Raw genomic sequence first — 22,168 nt, 5'->3', positions numbered from 1 at the left:
TACATTTAGGAAAGTTTCCACCAAAAGTATACATAATCTTGACTATACAGATAAATACTTTAAGGATAGTATGGGATTAAGGTCCTTTTTTTTTTTTTTTTGGTGATCCCAGAGATTGAACCAAGGGCCTCATATTTGCAAGGCAAATGTCCGTCCACCAAGCTACATCTCTCACCAGGGCTTAAGATTCCTGCCTTGCATGCAGCTGACCCCAGTTTGAATTCCAGCACTGAACTTCTCTATACCTGAGCATTGAGGCTGGAGTGGAAGCACCAATGGATGTAGCCTCCAAAAATGAATTTAAAGTTATAATAATAAATATTTTTCACCTTATTTTTATAGCTTGATGAGTACATTTGAGTCAGGATTACAATACCAGAAGAATTTCAGTTTTAAAAAAACTGCCAGGAGTAATTCCTGAGTGCAGAGCCAGGAAGCATTGCGGGGGGGTGCCCCCCACAAAAATGAAAAGTACCATTTTTCTCCAAGAAAGGTGAACTTTTCCCCCCTAAAACATGACACAAAATTAGTTACTGAAATTCAAACACAAGGGATACTTAAAATTGAAAAAAGTATCTGAAGGCTTGACCTGCTCTTAGAATTAGTCTGCAGAAAGAAACTGTTGCAGATTATTGGAATGAACAATTATATACACACATTCACTAACTTGCAATTTAATTTTCTGCTATTTAGGTAAAATATCAGTCATGTAGAGTCATAGAGAAATAGTTTTTAGGGCACTTTATCTCTGTGTAATTTGTTTTTCTCTTTTTCTAAGAGTCATTATTAAAATATAATTTTAATTAAAGACTCCTGTTTCCAAAATGGTATATTTATGAATGAAATTTAGGAACTCACCTACTTCATACTCTGAAGGAGTGAACACTGAATGTGTTAAAATGTAAAAATTCATTCTAAATTTACTGTTAAAACTTAAAAACCTTGGGGCTGGAGCGATAGCACAGCGGATAGGGCGTTTGCCTTGCACGCAGCCAACATGGCCAACACAGGTTCGATTCCCAGCATCCCATATGGTCCCCCGAGCACTACCAGGAGCAATTCCTGAGTGCATGAGCCAGGAGTAACCCCTGAGCACCGCTGGGTGTGACCCAAAAAGCAAAAAAAGAAAAAAAAAGTAAAATGTTAAAAAAAAAAAAAATTTAAAAACCTTGTCTTCAATAGTTCAGCAGTTATATCTTTAATGTACAATGCATATAATGTGTATATATACGCACACATTACATATATAATATATAATGGACTACATATATACCATGTATTATATGTTATATAAAAGGTAAAGGCCCTCCCGTTGATCGTCGATTTGCTCGAGCGGGCCCAGTAACGTCTCTACTGGAGAATTTGTTGTTACTGTGTATTATAAATAAATATAATACCCACTTATACATAAAAGCTAGTACAAAGGTTAAAGTGCTTGCCTAGCATGTGGCTGTGACACTGGCTCAAAACCCAGCACCAAGGATGTGGCCCCAAATCCATCCCTGAACCCAGATCACTTTAGCCTAGATCATTTAAATCCACGATCCCACGTCACTATGCATACACGATCCAAACTGAAGTAGTACATACACTTTGACAAAATAAATGCTTACATATTTATACTACCATAAAATATAGCATGGCTTATGTAATTTCTTAAAGGGAATTTTGAAAACTGAAATTTTCACCTATCATTAGCTTGTGAAAATTTTCATCATAAAATTAAGGGAATTTAGAGAAAAAGGCTGCATCTTAAATTCTTTTAATGTTGATTAATATGGAATTTCAAGATTGGAAAGATAGTACAGGGACTAAGTCACCTGCCTCGCATGCGTCAACCCTGGCTCAGTCCCAGGCACTGCATTGTCCTGAGCAACAAGGCCAGCGACTCACAAGCACTGAGCCAGGAGCAGGCCCTGAGCACTGCTGGCTGCGGCCCAAACTCCCACCCCCAGACTCAGAGGTTCAGACTTGTCCAAAGGCAAAAAGAATAGAGTCAAAATTACAGTGCAGGTTTTCTCACTTCATTTTGTTAACATTTCTTTATAAAGATGTTTTTCTGATTTTGGTGTATTCATCTCTGAGCCTTTCTACCAAAACATGTTTAAAATGAATTAAACTGTTATCAATAAAATCATGACACTTAAATAGAACTTTTCTACAGCAACAAAATTTTTTTTAATTTAAACTGACATTTTATTAAACATAGGTGAGATTGCCAAAATTCCTTACAAATTTCAACTACCTTTATTCATCAAACATCAGTATATGAAAGTTCAGATGAAAAAATATTCTTTCCTCTTTTCTAGAGCTGCATTTAAGATAATATTCAGTGTTGCTTATACTTAGAGTCTACCAGAATCCAATTCTTTCTAGTGTTTTATAGAAAAGGCCGAAAATACTCATTATTCCTAACATATGATGATAATTGCTCTTTAATCTTCTTTCTTACTAAACACCATTGTGTTAAAATTTTTTTAGTTTTGCTTTTGGGTCACACCAAGCAGAGCCCAGGGATTACTACTGGCCCTGTACTCAGGGATTACTCCTGGTGGGGCTCAGGGGAACTCTACGTGATGGTGAGGACAGAACCCAGCTTGGCTGCATACAAGGTAAATGCCTTACCTGCTGTACACTGAGTCCTCATATTAAAATTCTGTATTTAAAGGAGGTACCATCCTTAGCCTATATTTTTTAATACAATTATTTGCTGCACTTGTGTTTTTATTAGCATAATAATTTCACTGTACTCCATCATTTTTAAGTAAGCAAATGATGAGATATTAGAATTAAAATAAAAGCAGTTTATAAAAGAAAGCCATTAAAAAAGTTTTTAGGTGAATATATCAAGCTAGGACTTTCATTATTATAAAATTACCACCAACAAAACAGTGAATTGCAGCAGAAAAAAGATTAAGGGGGAAAAAAATTACACAAATTTCCTACTGACACACTCAAAGTTAGGAAATAAAGACAAACTATCATAAAAGTATGTATCAGGAAAAACTAAAGTTATAAAGCCCATATTTAAACAATAAGAAACAATAAGAACAATAAGAAATACAAACCAATAAAATGTAGAAGATAAATAATTAGTGTGCAGTTACTTACAGCAAGAGAAGATGTTTGTAGACAGGCATTTTTAATTCTTGGTATCAAAGCATTTTTCATGGATGGGTAGTCAATAAGATTTGCAAAGGTAGGAATGATGTTTAAACATAATTCCTAATAGAAAAATAAATTAAATTTATCTTACTTAGGGAGAGAAGCTCTCTTTCTTTCTGTCACACATTAAAATATGTTGCTTTTACCTGGCTAATTTTTCATATTGTTCGAAATATATGAATGTTCCTTTAACAAATATTTCAAAGACTTACTGAAGAGAGTTATCACTCTTCAATTTACAAATGAGGGCACAAGCTTAGAAGTTGTATTCAAAATCACATTGTCATGTGGTACTTAGGAATCCAAAATTCCCTGGTCTCATTCCTAATTTCTTTTTCAAATAACTCAATTATTAATCTTTTTTTTTTTAAATTTTGGGTCATACCTGGCAGTGCTCAGAGCTTACTCAAGGCTCCATGCTCAAGAACTAATCCTTAAAGGATTCAGGGAATCATGTGGTGTGCCAGGAATTAAACCTTAGTTGGCAGCATGCCAGACAAATACTCAACCCACTGTGCTATTTGTCCGGTCCCTATTATTAACTAATTTTAAAAACAGGAACACCTGGGGCTGGAGAAATAGTAGTGCGGGTAGGATGGTTGCCCAGCACATGGGTCGGCCCCAATTCAATCCCTGGTATCCCATCTGGTACCTTAAGCACTGCCAGGAGTAGTTTCTGAATGCAGAGTCAGGAGTAACCCCGGAGCATTGTCAGGTGTGGGTCAAACATAAACAAACAATTCACTATCACTGTCCTCCCGTTGTTCATCGATTTGCTTGAGTGGGCCCAGTAATTGTGACACTTGTTACTGTGTTTGGCATATCTAATATCACGGGTAGCTTGCCAGGCTTTACCATGCGGGCGAGATACTCTCGGTAGCTTGCCGAGCTCCCGCAGAGGGGCAGAGGAATCGAACTCGGGTCGGCAATGTCGGCGGTGTACAAGGCAAATGCCCTACCTGCTGTGCTATCGTTCTAGCCCAACCTACATTCACAACAAACAATAACAACAAAAAAACTCAAAGGAACCCCCAGGGATACCTATGTTTTATTATTTTTCACAATGAGAGAAAATCAAGTAAAAAATCGTAAAATTATTCCTGTATTAAGCATGATTTCTTAGCAGTTAAATATATCCATGCAATGGAATCTAATATAAGCATCTTTTAAAATACTTTTAATGGGGGCTGGAGCGATAGCACAACGGGTAGGGCATTTGCCTTGCACGCAGCTGACCCGGGTTCGATTCCCAGCATCCCATATGGTCCCCGAGCACCATCAGGAGTAACTCCTGAGTGCAGTGCCAGGAGTAACCCCTGAGCATTGCCGGGTGTGACCCAAAAAGCAAAAAAATAAACAAAAAAATAAAATATTTTTAATGGACCAGAAAGACAGTAAAGGGGCTAAGATGCTTGCATTGCACATGGCTGATTCTAGTTCAAGTCCACATACGATCTCCAAGCATCACCAGAAGTGACCACTGAGTACAAAGCCAGGATTAAGCACTGGGTACAGTCAGTATGGCCCAAAAATCTTAATATTGAAGGGAATCTTAATACAACGTTATTAAGCAACCCCACGTGAAAAATATGTATGGGGCCAGAGAGATAGTATAAAGTTGAGGCACTTGCCTTACATGCCCCGATCCTGGTTAGATCCACAGCATTGCACATAGTGCCCTGAGAACCACTAGGAGTGACCCTGAGCCCAGAGTAAGGAGTAACCCCTGAATACCACCAGATGTGGCCTGGACCCCACCACCCCCCCTAAATTTTTTAGTACATGTATATGTCTATACGCTTAGGTAAAATATGACTATAAGGTTCTATCAGAATAGATAGAACTCTGGGCATATATGAAAGAGAATTTCAATTTTCTTTATATGTTTAAGTACTTCTAAATTCTGAAATGTAAACAAGAATAAATCATAGGGACAGAAAAAAGTTATTTAAAAACTCTTCTAAATGTTGTGCATATTATACAAGATTGGAACTGGGTGCTCTTAATAAGGACAATAAAGTGAAAAGGGGGATGACTGGGAGCAGGGGGACTATATAAAACAAGGAAAAAAAAAAGACTTGAGAACCACCTGACTGAAGAATGTATCTCAGGAAGAGTAAAATAATCTTTGAAGCAAATTACGGGAAAAGGTAGATATGAATGGGCCTCAAGGAATATACTACAGTATTTGTTAAAGATAATTACTTATAACTAATGGACAAAAATAAATGAACTATGAATTAAATAATGTAAAAGGAAATCATCTATTATCAAAAATTCAGCCAGTTTTTTTCTTTAACCTTTTTTCAAATTTACACACATAAACACGCACACACACGTGCGCGTGCACACACACACACACACACACACACACATAAAAGAATCATAAGTTTACGGTCAAAGAGACAGGACAGAGGTTAAGGTACTTGCCTTGCATAGAGTCAACCCTAATTCAATCCCAACAGTGCATGGTCCCTAAAGTATCTCCAAAAGCAATCCCTGAGCACTGGATTGGGAGTAGTCCCTGAGCACTGCTGAGTATAACCCAAATCTACCCCAAAGAATTGAATGTTCAGGGACTAAGGAGGTAGTACAAAGCAGGGTAAAGGCAAGCACCCAAACCCTGGTATGATTCCTGGTATCACCTGATGCTCCAGCATCACTAGGTGTAGCCCCGGAGGCCCCCAGCACTGTTGGCTGTGACACTATGATCCCTAGCACTGCAAAGCCCAAGCAGAAACACATCCCATGGCCCCTGCATTGAATCATGAGTGCAGTCAGCTAAGAACCACCAAAATGGTCCCAGGTCCCCTGAGCACTGCTTAGGAGCCCCACACTGAGTGTGAGCACGCTACGCTATATAACCAAGCAGTATTGGTTCAAGGAGGCAAATTCCAAGTCATCGTTCCATAGAGGCACTCAGGTAAAGGAAAGGGCTCTCGCTAGGGACAGAATATGAAACCCAGAAACAGGAGACTAAACAAAAGAACTGAACAACTTCAACTTGTTCAACTTTTCCACAGGAAACCAATTATGCAGTAAAACGGTATTAACAGTCTTCTCTAAAGTTTAAAAATTAAAAACAAAAAGAAACTAAATTAGATCTCTAAGGGTCACCATCACTATCCTCCTGTTGTTCAACGATTTGCTCGAGTGGGCCCAGTAACACTGTGAAACTTGTTACTGTGTTTGGCATATCCAATACGTCTCAGGGAGCTTGCCAGGCTTTGCTGTGCGGGCGAGATATTCTTGGTAGCTTGCCGGGCTCTCTGAGAGGGGTAGAGGAATCAAACTTGGGTTGGCCGTGTCGGCCACATGCAAGGCCCTACCCACTGTGCGATCACTCCAGACCATCTCTAAGGGTGATCCAGAAGAAATTTTATGTCAGTTCACAGAAACAAAATTATAAAAGCAAATAGAACAAAATGTCGCACAATGTTTACATTATAAAAATTTTAAGATCAACTTTCTTTGTGGGACAAAAGCAAGAGTGTGATGCACTAGGAACCAGATTAAAGTACTGTCTGCTTTTTCATCTGTATCACTCACAAATTCAAGATTATAATTCCTCAGATTCTTTAATTAGGAGTAGATGCATCTTAGAAATATTTTATCAATCATATAATTCCACAGATATGAATTTATACTTTTAAGTTTTATAGAGAAGACTGAATAACTCAGGGCTGAAGACGGCTGCTTACATGCAGCCTCCCACGTTTCCCTGGCACACAGATAACCCCCGGATGCCAGCAGCAATGACCCCAGAGCAAAGAGCCAAGTCAGGCCTGGGCATTGCTAGATGCAGTCCACAACAATAACAACAACAACAACCAAAAAAAAAGACTGAAGACTCCAAATCCAGTATATACTTCGCTTTTTTTCTTTTACATTAAGAATGAAAACTGGCATGAAGAAAAACAAATCAAATATACCTGAATCTGAATGGAAGGTGCTTCTAGTGCTCTGTAAACCATTGGTAGGACACTGTTCTTTATCTCATCAGGAGGGGTTTTGGTCAGTAGCAAATCCATTTTTTGTAGGAAAATTAACAAAATCTGTTTAGGAAAGGAACAATATTTAAAATCTAGAATTTTTACAAGATTCTATATATAAAATTTAAAGATTTTTTTTTCAAAAGTTAAATTCTATTTATTGACACTCACCATGTTGCTAGCCTGAAGGCATGGAAAGCAAAAACATACATATCAAGGCTCTTGCATTTCTGGAAGCACAATATTTAATACTGGCTCTCAATTTAAACATTTAAATTAATACTATCTAATTCTAACATATCTATATAGTAGTACGTAGCTCACCCACAAATTCTATCTGGCTCAAAAAAGATCTCGAGGGCAGCAAAGCCAGATAGCCCAAAGAAGAAAAGTTGAAGAGAAGTACAGAAATGAAAAGAACAAATAACAACTCTATAAAGAAACGGATCAAAATGCCCCTTTCTATTTACACAGAACACTCAGTTTTTAAATACTCATTTTAAAAGTTCTGGGAAGAAATGAACTGAATCACTAAGGAAAACTTACCAAAAAATAAAGGCAAATAAAATTCTATAGCAGTTTCCATATGGTAGTACTTTGCTGTATGGCAAACATGTGGCTTCACTAACTTAGCCCTCTTATAAATTCTGATTCAATCTTTCCGTTTCCTCATCTGCCTTTTAGTTAGCCACAGGCCTTGAAACCCAGATTTTCTCCCGCTGCCCTCCGTTCAAAGGAAGGACCACAATAGCCTGTCACAGGCTATTAAATCAGGGTGAGGAAAATAGCTCAAAAGGCCCCAGGACCTCTGAGACCCATCTCTTGCCCCCAGGGGTCTAGCAAAACTAGATGTGGACCAAAAAATGAAAAATAAAAAAGACCCCAACACCCCAAAAGCACATTAAATAAGCTTACTGGCATAAATGGTTTATGACTAAACCACAGCTGTATAATGGCAGAGGCATGTACTAACATTTACCATGTACCAGAAGATTTAATTTCAATGACCCCTTCATTTCAGAAATCAGGACATGGACAGCCAAAGAGATAGTACAGCAGGTGTACAGCCACTCACATGTGGCTGACCTGGGTTCTATCCCCTGCAACATATATGGTCCCACAAGCTCTTCTAGGTGTAATCCCCGAGTGTAGAGCCAGGAATAACCCCTGGACACCACTGGGTGTGACCCTAAAACCAAAACCAAACCAAACCAAACCAACAAACAAAAAAATCAAACTACCTGGGTCAGAGAGCGGATAAGGTGTTTGCCTTGATTGTGTCTAACCTGGATTCAGTCCCCTGTACCCCATATGGTCCCTGAACCCACCAGGAATGACACCCAAGTCAGGCGTAGAGCCAGGAATAAGCCCAGAGCAGCACAGCCAGGTGTGGCCCCAAGACAGGCCCCCCAAAAGTACAAGAGGTAAAAATACAAAGCTGTAACTTTCCCAAAGCTGGAACTTTCAGTAAGGTTAATGGGAACAGGATAACAAATCTAAGATTTTCTGAAATGGAATTTATTTTCTTAAATTTAAACTTGGGAAAATATTTACTTGCTGAGTTCAATTATAATTTTAGGAATGTTTCATTTAAACATCCAAAATACCTTCTAATGGAAAAAAGTCTCTGGTACATCTCTCAATTTTTAAAAAGTAGCATATTTAGGGACTCAGAAGGCTGGAGTACTTCCTCTACTCATGTGGGGGTAGTGGGTTCAGCCCCCAGCACCACACGGTCCTGAGTACTACTAGGAGCGGTCCCCCGCCATAAATGAACAAACAGAAAAACAGAGTAGTATATTTTATACTTTCATTTTCAAAGATAGTCTTCATTGACTAAAATAATTGAATAATACCAATATGCAAAAAACCCCATATACACATTACATATATATACTTATACATACATACATATATAGTATATGTAGACATATACACACACACATACCTGGATTGGCTCCTGCTGTTTAAAGACAGGACCAAGTTCAGGTAGAATCAATTTGATATATTCCTCTTTGGTACATTCTTCAGCAATCAGTAGAACATTGGGTAAAACAAAAGGTACCATGTCGGGATTTACAAATTCTGAAGTCAAACAAGGCAAAATTCTCTGTACAATGACACGCTGAAAAGCAAAAAATGCTGTCCATAAAACTACAACTAATTTCAGGTTTCAGTTTTAACAAATCTAAAATCTTCAACCTCTGGCAGCTACAGATATGGTTAAAACAATAGTAAAAACAAATAAATAAATATAAAATGTCCGATTTCTTTATGTAACCAGACCATGTAATTTACGGTTGAAACCAGAACACAGTTGAGAGCAATGTGGCTGCTGCTAAGTATCATCATTACTGAGGATAATAAAGAACAAAAGGTGTAATGGGAATATGGCAAATTCAGAAATCTTCCCTTATTCATCTTCACTAATGTTTCTCCTCTTAATTCCTCATTATTAATGATCCATAAGACGCAACTTGACTTTGCCACATAAGGGTCAGAGAGTTAGTACAGCAGGTAAGGTGCTTGCTTTGCACACACCTGACCCCCAGTCAAACCCCAACACCCCAATTGGTCCCCCAAACTCCACCAGGAGTGAGCCCTGAGCACAGATGGGTAAGGAAAAGAAACTAAAGCAGCAGCTTTGGAACCATATAGAGGATAGTTATACAATGCCACACTGTTGGCCCTATCAGGTATGTTAACGCTCTCTACACTTTGGAGGGCCTGGAGAGTAAGAACAACGTTTCTCTTTATTCTCTACAGCATCAAAGTAAAGTGCTAGAGACAAATAATAGATCGTAGATGGACATCTGATAGATTAAACACTAGAAACATTTTTGAAACCAGAAATTCCTAGTTTTTCAATCCATGGTTCCTTTAGCAGTCACCAATACTTTCACTCTGTATTTACTCATGATTTAAAACACCAGATGAAAGTGTAAGGAACCATGGAGGCAGTAGCGATGCAAGAGTAACCGCCCCCCCGCCCGCTCCTCTCTGGAAAGAAAGATGGCGGCCGCACGGGAGCCTTGTGGACAGCAGGTTTGAGCCGGGCTTGGCGGGAGCGTTGGGGACCTCATGGGAAGGGGGGCTTTGTGGGCCGTCCCCCACGCCCCACCGAGGTCGCCCCTGCCCCCCACGAGCGGCTCTCCGGCACGGCCACGGCCCCGGAGGCACAAGGACTTAGCACAGAGAACCAGCAGCTTGGAGCAGAAAAGCAAATGGACTATGTGTTAAACCATGCCACCAAGCCTGCCAGGAGGGGAAAGGGGAAAGGCTGCGATAGCGGCCGCGCGACATCATTTTATTCTTAAACCAAGTTGTAGAAAGCAAATCATTTCACAACGCTGTTTCAGCATATCTGATTGTGGGGGGGTGGGTCGTAAACTCTAAACAATAATTGTGCATCTTCTATCGAAACAATCTATCTAGTCAAAGTAGATAGAGTATTAACTAGAACTCATCTGCCTCACAAAGAATTGGGAGGGGTGGGAGGTGGGGGTCTATTGGGGTTCGGGGTTAAAAATAAGTATTGGTAAAGGGAAATGTGTTTGATTTTTACATGACTGAGACCTAAACCCGAAAGCTCTGTAACTTTTCCCACAGTGATTCAATAAATAAATAAATAAATAAATAAAAGAGTAACCCCCTTCCTCTAATGAGGTAGTGATCTCCACAATGGCATTTTGTGAAATTTTCAATACGTAATATCTAAGGAAGGGTTTATCTGCACAGGTAGTAGTCTTTTAAATTTTCAAATCCTACTGAACTTTTTTGGACCACGCAGAGAAGATTCACTAAACTTCTGAAATCATTTGGCAGCCTTTTATGGTAATTTATGCTCCTAAGGCGAAAGTTACATTTAATTCTTTGGAAAAGCTATTAAAATGAGCCAAAGAAAAGCTTAAATTAAAAATATGATTATAATAAGAAACTGATCGATAACAAACCTTGGGCAGTTTTGGTAGAACCTTTGGCAGTCCTTTGAAAAATTGTGATTTCTGAAGATTATCTCTTTGGAATAAGGTATCAAAATACTGCAGTGTTACTGCACCAACATCATCAAAGAAGGGAATCTGAAATAGGAAGATACAATTATTATAGCATATATTAGAGTTAAAATACTTATGTCTAAAATTACCAAAGTATGATGAAAAATTCAAAAATATTTAATAAAATACTAAAGACCACTAAATAAAAATTCTGCACTGTAGCACTGTCCTCCCGTTGTTCATTGATTTGCTGGAGTGGGCACCAGTAACATCTCACAACAAATTGTGAGACTTATCGTTACTGTTTTTGACACATCAAATATGCCACGGGGAGCTTGCCAGGCTCTGCTGTGCAGGCTGGATACTCTCAGTAGCTTGTCGGCCTCTCCAAGAGGGGCGGAGGAATTGAACCTGGGTTGGCCGCATCCAAGGCAAATGCCCTACCCGCTATGCTATTGCTCCAGTCCAATAAAAAAGAATTTTTATTATAAAAATCAGAAAAGGAAGTAACTGTTTTTATTCCCAAGCTCACATTTTTAGAATCAGTATCTACTGGCGAGGCATAAATTTTTCTTTACAGAAATGGCTGGAGCGATAGCACAGCGGGTAGGGCGTTTGCCTTACACGCGGCCAACATGGCCGACCCGAGTTCGATTCCTCCACCCCTCTTGGAGAGCCCGGCAAGCTACCGAGAGTATTCGATATGCCAGACACAGTAACAACAAAGTCTCCAATGGAGACGTTACTGGGCCCGCTCGAGCAAATCGACGATCAACGGGAGGGCCTTTACCTTTACCTTTACCTTTACAGAAATGGTAAAAACACTGAAGGACTGATCAAATATACTGAATACATGTATTTATTTGTGTATTCATTTATTAGAACCCATGCTTATATGAGCACATGATAGAAGAATGAAGTCAGAGAGTCTGGAAATCCTGTATGTATCATCACTAGTAGGATTATGTTTAAAGTCTAAATTTTGTATTAGAACAGCTACATATATAAATGTTTAACCTATTTAAGATTCAAAGATGCTGAGTATTCTATTTTATTTTTGGTTTTTGGGCTACAACTGGTAGTGCTCAGGGCTTACTCCTGGAGGGCTCAGGATACCATATGGAGTACTGGTGATCGAACTCCATCAGTGCACGCAATGCAAACACACTACCCACTGTACTATCATCCAGCCACAAGAAGTCGGGTATTTTATATGTTGAGTTTTTCTTTCCTTCTTTCCCCCCTCTCCCCAGCCAGTGGTATTTGGACCACAACCCATGGTGCTCAGGGCTTTGTTGAGGCTCTGCACTCAGGTATCACTGGTGGAACTTGGTGGACTATATGTGATACTGAGGATCAAACCCAGGTTGGTCGTGTGCAAGGCAAGTCGACCAGCCACTGCACTATCACTCTGGCCCCTATATATTCAAGAATAAAGATGTATTTTATTAGAAGTGCTAAGTCCTCTGTACCTCACATTTTGTGCCCCCATCTAAAATAGAAATCCATGTGTACTCACCTTTGTCATTTGATCTGCATCTGGTCTTACAGTTGGAGTTACATTTAATAGTAGTTTTACGTGTTCCCGAACTTCCTCAGGTATACTTGTAAGTGAGCTAGATCCTAAACGACTCAACTATCAAAAGAGTTACATTAAAAATAAAAATATTTTAAAAGATATACACTTATGTTGTCAAAGATCTAAGAAACCTTTAAAAGTTACTGAACAGATTTTTAGATTGAACAATTTACTGTATATTATACTATTCAAAGATAATTTAAATACTTTAATACTTAAAACTGCTTAATTCCAAAACAAAAAGCTCAGTATTTTAAACTACATTTCAAAGAGTTACTTGAGTAAAATTAATAAAGGCATGACTAAAACTGCAGTGACAAATTTTAGTCCTGATTATAGAATTGACTTTATTAAGCTGATTTCAACAGAATAAAAACTATTTTGAACATATTTAGATATCTATCAAAGAAACATTCTGCAAATGTTTAATAGAAATATTTCATAGGCAAATACCTGATCCAATTGTCTACTAAAACTCTTATAAATATCTTGCTTGTTGACTTCAAATATAGGTTTCCCTTTGTTAAATACAGCATATATGACAGTTCCTAAGGAGTACATATCACTGGCTGTTTCACAGCTCACAGAAAGTATGTATTCAGGAGCCAAATATTCAGGATTTGGAAGACACAACGATGGTAAATTTGGGTCCCATTCTTTACAAGGAAACTTAGGCTATAAGAAGACAGAAAGATATGCATATAAATACTTTCATTTAGAGCAAACTACAAAGCAATAGCAGTCTAGTTTTAAACTCACAGTAGAATAAGTAAAGATGAGATCATCATCTTCAACCCTAAAACTCTCAAATACGGAAAGAGCACGAACTAAATAAGAGGTTTTTTTTTTTTTTTTATGTTTTAGGTTAGACCAAGCAGTGCTCAAGAGTAACTTATGATGGTGCTCAAGGACTGATCTGTGGTTTGCCGCATGTAAGAAAGCCGCCTTGATCCCCGTGCAGTCTTCGGCCCAAGAATAAGAACTCTTTTGTAGGGGAGGGGTTTTGGGCTATACCCAGAGGCACTCAGAGCTTACTCCTGGCTCTGCACTCAAAGATTACTCCTGGTGGGCTTTGGGGGCCACATGGGGTGCCAGGGGCTGAATCCAGGATGCCTGTGTGTTAGGCAAGTGCACTTCCCGCTGTATTATCGCTCCAGTCCCAAGAATAAGAATTAGTAACTTTGAAATGATTCCAGATGTCTCCCAGAAGACATATTTTTATAATAATGTCTACTCTAAGGGCCAGGAAATAGTTCAGTGGTCAATGTTCTTTCTTTGCATACAAAAAGCCCCAAATTCAGTCCTTGACACTGCATGCCCCCCACCCAAAACATATACTATAAATATGGAGATATTTGGTACATGTCTTTTGATAAACAGGCTTCAAATTATACGGAATCAAATATACTGCTATGTGACATATTGTTCTTTCACTAACCAGCTTTATTATTTCACCACCTAATTAGTTACTAGATTCAAAGTTATTTATAAAGATTAAATGAACGTACAGAAAACTGGCCTACAACAGTGCCTGTTTGACGATATGTATTCAACAATTCTTTTGCTTCCCTCAACCTATTTGAACTGTGAAGTCACAAACTGAACTAACAAGGACATAGAATTGAAAAACCTAGAAACTGCAGGGTTTTCCTATGGATAAGTAGGCATATCAGGAGACTGAAGAGGTTTAGTATAATGGGTAAGGCAGGGCGCTTGCCTTGCACACGGCCAACCCAGATTCTATCCCTGATGGCCCATACAGTCTCCCAGTCCTGGGAGAAGTAATCCTGAACACAGAGCCAGGAGTAACTTTTGAGCATTGTCAGGTGTGGCCCCAAAACCAACAAACAAAAACAAAAAAATAGGCATATCACAATTACTAAGAAACTGGTGCTTTGGGATCTCAGAGCAAAACAGCAAAACAGCAAGATTCATAACATTTATTAGAGTCTCTTATTCTGAGACGAAGAAATCTATTGAACCTGAGTTCTCAAATAATCTAGATCATTTTCTCAAGTAATAGTAAGTCCAACAGTACTAAAAAACTGTATACTCTTTTTTTTGCTTTTTGGGTCACACCCGGCGATGCTCAGGGGTTACTCCTGGCTCTGCACTCAGGAATCACTCCTGGCAGTGCTCGGAGGACCATATGGGATGCTGAGAATGGAACCTGGGATGGCTGTGTACAAGGCAAATGCCCTACTCTCTGTCCTATCACTCCAGCCCCCAAAAAACTGTATACTCTTGGTACAAATAACATTAGGAATATTCTATACAGCTATATAATCATATGATACCAAATAAGCAATTTCTATACATGTCAGTCTTGTAAGTCCTATCATCTCTTCCAGAAGCAATCACCTATGTCTACAACCGAAAATAATTTAAAAAAGAAAAGCGCCTTCATTACCTCTTGTTCAGAAGGATTAGTAGATGAAACACAAAAATCAAAGCCCATTATTTTCCAGGCTCCACTTTTATTCAAAATTATATTTTCAGGTGTAATATTTCCATGAACCATTTTCACACTGCTATGCAAAAATGACAATCCTTCAGAAACCTGTAAACACCAAACATTTTTACATTAAATAAACCCCTTTTAATGATAATAAAATATCTCAGAACAGGGAGATAAAATAGAGGTCTGCCAAGGCTGGCCCAGGAAATTTTTATAAGCAAGGAAAATCAGAAAAAAGTGAACAAACATGAAAAGGCTAAAACTATGCTTTAATATGTACTAAAAATTTATAACTTCAAGAAAAGAATTAAGTACTTTATTATTTCATCTTAATGTTTTGTTTATAAAATACCTTCAAAAGGTTAAAATCATGTACATATACAACATATAAAGTTTTATATGTTATATATATATACATATAGAGGCTGGAGCAATAGCACAGCAGGCAGGGCATTTGCCTTGTAGGTCGTCAACCAAAGTTCAACTCCTGGCACCCTATATGGTCCCCTAAGTAGCTCTAGGACTAATCCCTGGGCACAGAGTAAGCCATAAGGATTGCTGGGTGTGGCCCAAAAAACAAAAACCGAAAAAATGACATACTATTTATATAAAAGTTAAATATATTAAAGAAAACTGTCCTATTATCTAATCAATACGCGCACTCAACAAAGGTTACCAATGCTGTGTGTGTGTGTGTGTGTGTGTGTGTGTGTGTGTGTGTGTGTGTGTTTTGTTTATGGGCTATACCCGGCAGTGCTCATGGTTTACTCCTGGCTCTGTGCTCAGGGATCACTAAAGGTGTGACTCAGGAAATCATAGGCAGTGCCAGGATCACACCGCAGTTTCCACGTGCAAGGTAAATAACCTGCCTGGTGTACTAAATCTCCGGCCTCCGATGTTTTATTTTTTAAGTACTCAAAATATAATCTAACAATAAACTACAGAAATATTCTAGGAAACAGAAATAATGTTAAACACCTAAAAGGATCCAATGATCTCCATAAAGCAGTATATATGGTTAAACTACAAAGAGCTGAAAAAGAACCAGCTATGGAACATATGCCTTTGCATGTGGGAAGTGCTGACTTTAATCCCTGGCACAAATATTTAATAAATAAACAAATGAGTCAAGAACAAATGGAAGAGAAAAATTCCCTTTTTACATGATAAGTAAAAATACATACCTGAAGCAAACCATATTTGGTTTCTACATCATAAAGTTTATAGTCCTTAATATCTGGAGATATAGGGGAAGGTAGGTTTTCCAAGTTACCAAGAACATTGGCTAAACTGGCAAAAACTGGTTCTGTACAAAATGCCAAGCAATCCCTGTTGTAAAAAAGAAAAGTTATTTACAACCATGTTTCCCAACATTACGAAGGTCAAATATGCTAAAAATATTAGTTGCCCTGCTAATCCATCATAGATAAGGCAGAATATTTTAAACTTGGGCTGGAGCGATAGCACAGCGGGTAGGGCGTCTGCCTTGCACGCGGCTGACCCAGGTTCAATTCCTCCATCCCTCTCGGAGAGCCTGGCAAGCTACCGAGAGTATCCCACCCACACAGCAGAGCCTGGCAAGCTCCCCGTAGCATATTCAATATGCCAAAAACAGTACAGTAACAACAAGCCTCACAACAGAGACGTTACTGGTGTCCACTCGAGCAAATCGATGAACAACGGGAGGACAGTGCCACAGTGATGTTTTCAGCACTGATATATCTAATAGCACAGACCAATTAGGAAACTTTGTACATGATTATACGGAAAACGTCACTCCATCTGTTAAATTACATGATACACCTTTTTTTTAAATTTGGAGTGTAGTTCTTTGCTGATTTGGTTTTGGGGCTACACATGATGGTGCCTGGGAGGTGCTTCTGGTTCAGTGCTCAGGAATCACTCCCAGTAATGTTCGGTCCTATAACAGTTTTTTTTTTTCCCAATCTGAGGCACCATGATTTATTAACAATAGAGTTTCACGCATACAACATTCCAACACCACACCCAACCATCACCAAAAAAAATCAGTTTTCCTCCACCAATGCCCACGGTCCCCTCCTACCCATCCCCTCATTCCCTACTATCTCTGCATACCAACTCTCAGGGTCTGCTGTCAGTCACCATTTGTTCATTCCCTTACTATGTTTCTGTATGTCCCACATATGAGAGGAAAAATCCTGTCCTTAGTCTCATCCTAATGACTTCACTCTGCATGATACCCTTGAGTTCCATCTACATCTTACTGAACAGTGTTTCATCTTTTCTTATAGCTGAGGAGTATTTCAGTGTGCAGATGTACCAGTTTCTTCATTCATCTGTTCTCTGGCATTTGAGTTGTTTGCAGATCTTGGCTATAGTGCTATAATGAACAGAGGAGTGTGAAGTGTTCTGGGGCTCTTAGGATAGATACCAAGAAATAGAATTGCTGGGTCAAATGGAAGTTCAATTCTTAATTTTTCTGAGAGTCTCCATCTGTTTTCCACACAGAGTGAGCCATATAACCCTCCCAGCAACAGTGGATAAGAGACGAGCAGAATCCAATCAAATTTCCCCACATCTCCATGATCACTGGTTGTTTCTACTCTTTCTGATGTGTGCCAACATCACAGTGGGTTGATATCTCACTGTAGAATTGATATGCATTTTCCTAATAAGAGATCAAGGGAAGTTTTCAAATGCCTATTGGCCATCTGTATGTCTTCTTTTTTAGGAAATGTCTGTTCAACTCGTCACCATTTTTTGATGAGGTTTTTTTTTTTTTTTTTGGTTTTGTTGCTGAAGTTTTCCAAGTACTTTATCTTGGATATTAGTGATGTGTCAGCTGTGTGATGTGTAAATATTTTCTCCCAATCTGTAAGATGTCTTTTTTATTTTCGTCAGCATTTCTTTTGCAGTGCAGAAGCTTCTTTATTTGATATAATCCCATTTATTTTTGCTTCTTTTTCTTGGCCACTGGCATTCAATCATTGAAGATGCCTCTAGAGTCAACTGTCTATTGCCCACTTTCTATTTCAAAAACCAAAGCTCATCTAATATGAATGTCCTCATTTGCCTTAAACAGCACCTCAGTAAGTTACTAATTTCCAAACTATCCTGCTAAAATCTCTACTCTCCTGTGAGACTATTCACATGGCAACCTCTGTGCTGGACTCCTCTGTAGCCATCTTCCAGCTTCTGAACTACTAGCCTTTGAACATCACTCTCCTTACACTAATCAAATGTAATGCATTCATCCTCTTATCTTCTTTTTATTTGGTTTTCCCCACTATTACTGGGGATCTTCCCTCTGACTTGCACAACATGCTGCCAATTTTCTCCCACCATGTAAGGACTTTGTCCTTTAGGTTTCAAGTTTTTCCTTCAGTATTCTGTACTTTTTATTCATGTTCTTTTTACTTTTTTGATTATAATTACTGCCTCCATTATACTCACCCTCTATGGTATGTATCATCATCTTTGGGCTTTCATGTGAATGACTCTTTCTATGCACTATTTCTAACACTGGATGATTTTGGTGTCTGTCTTATTAATTTGCTAAAAGCTGTATTTTTTTTTCACCTTAGCATGTTCCTATCGCTACTTCAATTTTTATCATCTAAGAGTCAAAATGTCTTGATCTTTTTTTGTCATGATTGCTAATAAATGGCCAATTCTATAATCATCATAAAAGAAAATTCAAGGATGGAGAAAAGAGTAACATATTGGATCTTCTCACCTAAAGAGAATAAATAGGCAATTATGGAATATGACATGTTGCTAGAAATAACAAGGATGGCAAGTTTTTGACATCTATAGGTGACACTACGGACACTAATAGAAAACACTCCAGAAGAAATAGCGCAAACCTATAGGAAAGCTAAAAAAAAAAAAAAAAGCATGGCAGCCGAATTAAGTCTACTTTGAACAGAGGACTACAATAGTTGAGCATTATATAGGAGACCATCGGCCTTTTCTGCAAAGGGAAGTAAAAATATTTTAATAAAATATGAGAGCTTGTCAACAAAACGGGAGACTAACACCCAGGAATGGCTGAGATTAGTACCAGGAATTTTGCTCCATGACTTGAAGGCCAGCCACATGTGCTAGGTGAAAAGGAAGCTCAGATAGAGAAGAGAGCACTAAATAAAGGGTGTTGTGAAGACCCTCCCAGGGTGGGAGAGACATGCTGAAAGTAGTCTATAGACCGAACATGATTGCCACTCAATGCCTCTCTTGCAGAACACAGTACCCAAAAGAAGAGAGAGAGAACAAGGGGGAATGCCCTGCCACAGCAGCATGGTGGGACGGGGGGGATGGGGAGCAGGAGGGATGCTGGGACCCGTGGTGGGGGAGGATGGGCACTGGTGGAGGGATGGGTACTTGATCATTGTATAACTGAAACCCAAGCACAAAAATTTATAAGTCTATAACTGTACCTCATGGTGTTTCACTAATAAAAAAAAATGATAAATAAATTAATTAATTTAAAAAAAAAGAAATAAAAATAAACACAAAATACTAAAAAAAAAATATGAGAGCTTGTTTCTGGGTTGGCACAATATGAAAGTGAAAAAAAAATCAAAAAAACACTGACTTAAGTGTCAGAGTGACAGAATGAAATCGCCCTCTACCCACAAACTACATGGCCTAAATAATGTCTCCAATCTTTAGTTTTTCTATGTAACAGTGAGAATTATGAGCTAAACAAATATAACACATTTAGTAGTTTTCTTACATAGTAATATTAGCTTTTTTTCTTTCAAATTGAAGGAAAGTGCCCTTGGAGTATACAGTAAGTGACAGTGGGCCATCAAAGATTCCAAAGTAAGAATCCTAAGTCCAATATATGTAATAAAGTGAAACAGTCCTCCTTGTCAAAAGGAGATGAGGTTGGAACCCTGTCGGTTCTGGGCCCTCTGCCTGCCTATCTCCCCCGACCCCCATTCTTAAAATCCAGGGTTCCTAACACTACTGGCAAACCATCAAAAGAGGAAGATCTTCTGAATTAGGAAAGGGAAACAGTCTGTTAAACAGAGAGGAAGAGTTGAGTAAATAACAGGTGTAAGAAATGGGGAAAAAAATACTGAAAGCACCCTAGGGAAGAGGGTCCAGTTAAGGACTGTACAAAGTCACTTTCATTTTCTTATCCTCTAGGTAAGAAAGCTTTCCCAAGCTTACTTTTGAGAAAATGGGAGGGTAACTGAGAACTATGAACTGACATATAAAAGCTTATCTGTCTATGCAGTAACTGGTTGAAAACAGTCCCACACAGTAAATCAGCGAAAAGGAACAAAGAAATTCTAGCACAGTTGCTTGTAGTCAGGGCTCTAGTCTCTATTTTCCTTGCATCTTCCATCTGACTAGTGTAGTGCTAAGCACTGAGTAAGCAAACAAAGACACATGGCAATATGAATCGTTTTTCATATTATTATTTCAAGAGAAAAACATATAATCTGCAAATATAATGTAAGAAAATAATTACCTCATTCAACAGTTTGTGAGAATTTTTCACAAGAGGTTTCAAATATAAAGCCTATTTTAACTATTTGTTCAGCGAGTCTCTTATATAAGCTTTTCTAAAACTTGGAGCCAAGAAAGATAGTACAAAGGTTAAGGTGCTTGTCTTGCATGCGGCCAACCCAGGATCGCTCCCTGGTACCACATGTAGTACTGTGAGCACAGAGCCAGGAATAATTCCTGAGAACAACAGATATGGCCCAAAGGTCAAACAAACAAAAAACTTTTACCTGGATTCTTCTAAGGGATGCTGGACAGTAAGAAGTCGAGGATGTCGTAGACGAGTTAGCTGTTGGACTCCTCGTTTTAGAGAATCGATGATCTGATCCTTTTCAAATTTTTGATATTTATCTATGAGCTTTTTATCAAAGACAAAAACAGCCACTTCCTAAAAAATAATTATTCAAATATGTTAATCAAGAATATTAAAAATCTGTAAAATCATACTTCTCATAACCAAGAAACAGAGCTAAAAATTTAATTCCATAAAAATTTTAACATTACTGGGGCTGGAGAGATAATAAAGCAGGTAGGGTACTTGCCCTGCATGCAGCGAACCAGGACTCAATCCCTGGCACCATATATGGTTCCCAGAGTCCCCAGAACTGGTCCCTAAGCACAGGGTCAGGAATAAGCCCTGAGCATAGCTGGGTGTGGCCAAACACACACAGTCGCACTCACTTGGCACTATTAATATTTTCCTGGTATTAAAAAATTAAGTTCGATCATGATTAGCAAATCTAAATCTTTTTTAAAGCATGAGAACCAAAGCACTTCCCTAAAAGATAAACAGAAAAATCTCCATCTTTGAAGTCTGGTATCAGGGAAACACAAGCAGCTTGCATGAGATGTACTGTCCCCATGGAGAAATCACTTAATTAACCAGATTTCAAATAAAAGTGTTGAAAATTGGGGCTGGAGCAATAGTACAGTGGGTAGGGCATTTGCCTTAATGCAGCCGACCCGGGTTCGATTCCCAGCATCCCATTCGGTCCTCTGAGCACCGCCAAGAGTGATTCCTGAGTGCAAAGGCAGGAGTAACCCCTGAGCATTGCTGGGTGTGACCCAAAAAGCAAAAAAAAAAAAAAAAAGTGTTGAAAATTTTAAAATTTTATTGTTTTAAAATTTATTTAAAATTTTATTATTCATGGTGATAATTCTGGACTCAGAAATTTTTGAAAGAAACGTGATTTATGGCAGGGAGTGATTGTTTATATAAAATCCTAGGTTGCAACAGTATCTTTTATATATAGATAACTTATACTCTCCCTCCACCCTAGCTCTCTCATTATAAGCCTCAAACTGAGAACAGTTACCATCATAATAGGAAGCTATTCCTCCTACATCTCCCTAATATCACTCATAACTTATTCCAAACTATTAAAAAGCACAGACTCAACTATTCTCTTCCTTTTGTTCTTTTTATCCAAGAAAGTTCTCTTTCACTTACCCCATCTTAAACTAATGTGTCACCACTAAG

The 22,168-nt window shown here is 38.5% G+C and overlaps 1 protein-coding gene across 4 annotated transcripts in view; it reads right to left on the bottom strand.

Moving 5' to 3' along the window:
* The window catches only part of SCYL2 (SCY1 like pseudokinase 2), a 60,989-nt gene that overhangs the window by 15,992 nt on the left and 22,829 nt on the right, over positions 1–22,168 (bottom strand). For 2 of the 4 annotated variants that reach the window (XM_056116846.1, XM_056116855.1), the window contains exons 3-11: positions 20,919–21,076; positions 16,374–16,518; positions 15,142–15,291; positions 13,185–13,406; positions 12,672–12,788; positions 11,111–11,236; positions 9,094–9,282; positions 7,098–7,220; positions 3,112–3,225 (exon numbers count right to left, since the gene is read on the bottom strand). In XM_056116846.1, the coding sequence (XP_055972821.1) occupies positions 3,112–3,225; positions 7,098–7,220; positions 9,094–9,282; positions 11,111–11,236; positions 12,672–12,788; positions 13,185–13,406; positions 15,142–15,291; positions 16,374–16,518; positions 20,919–21,076 (1,344 nt within the window). Of the gene's footprint in view, positions 1–3,111; positions 3,226–7,097; positions 7,221–7,328; positions 7,341–9,093; positions 9,283–11,110; positions 11,237–12,671; positions 12,789–13,184; positions 13,407–15,141; positions 15,292–16,373; positions 16,519–20,918; positions 21,077–22,168 lie in introns of all 4 variants that reach the window. The other 2 variants (XM_056116835.1, XM_056116861.1) reach the window with 2 other exon arrangements.

The sequence above is a fragment of the Sorex fumeus genome, unplaced genomic scaffold, assembly GCF_029834395.1.
Source record: "Sorex fumeus unplaced genomic scaffold, SorFum_2.1 ptg000003l, whole genome shotgun sequence".
NCBI lineage: Eukaryota > Metazoa > Chordata > Mammalia > Eulipotyphla > Soricidae > Sorex > Sorex fumeus.
The sequence above is the reverse complement of the archived record's forward strand: the minus strand, read 5'-3'. Positions and strand labels throughout refer to the sequence as shown.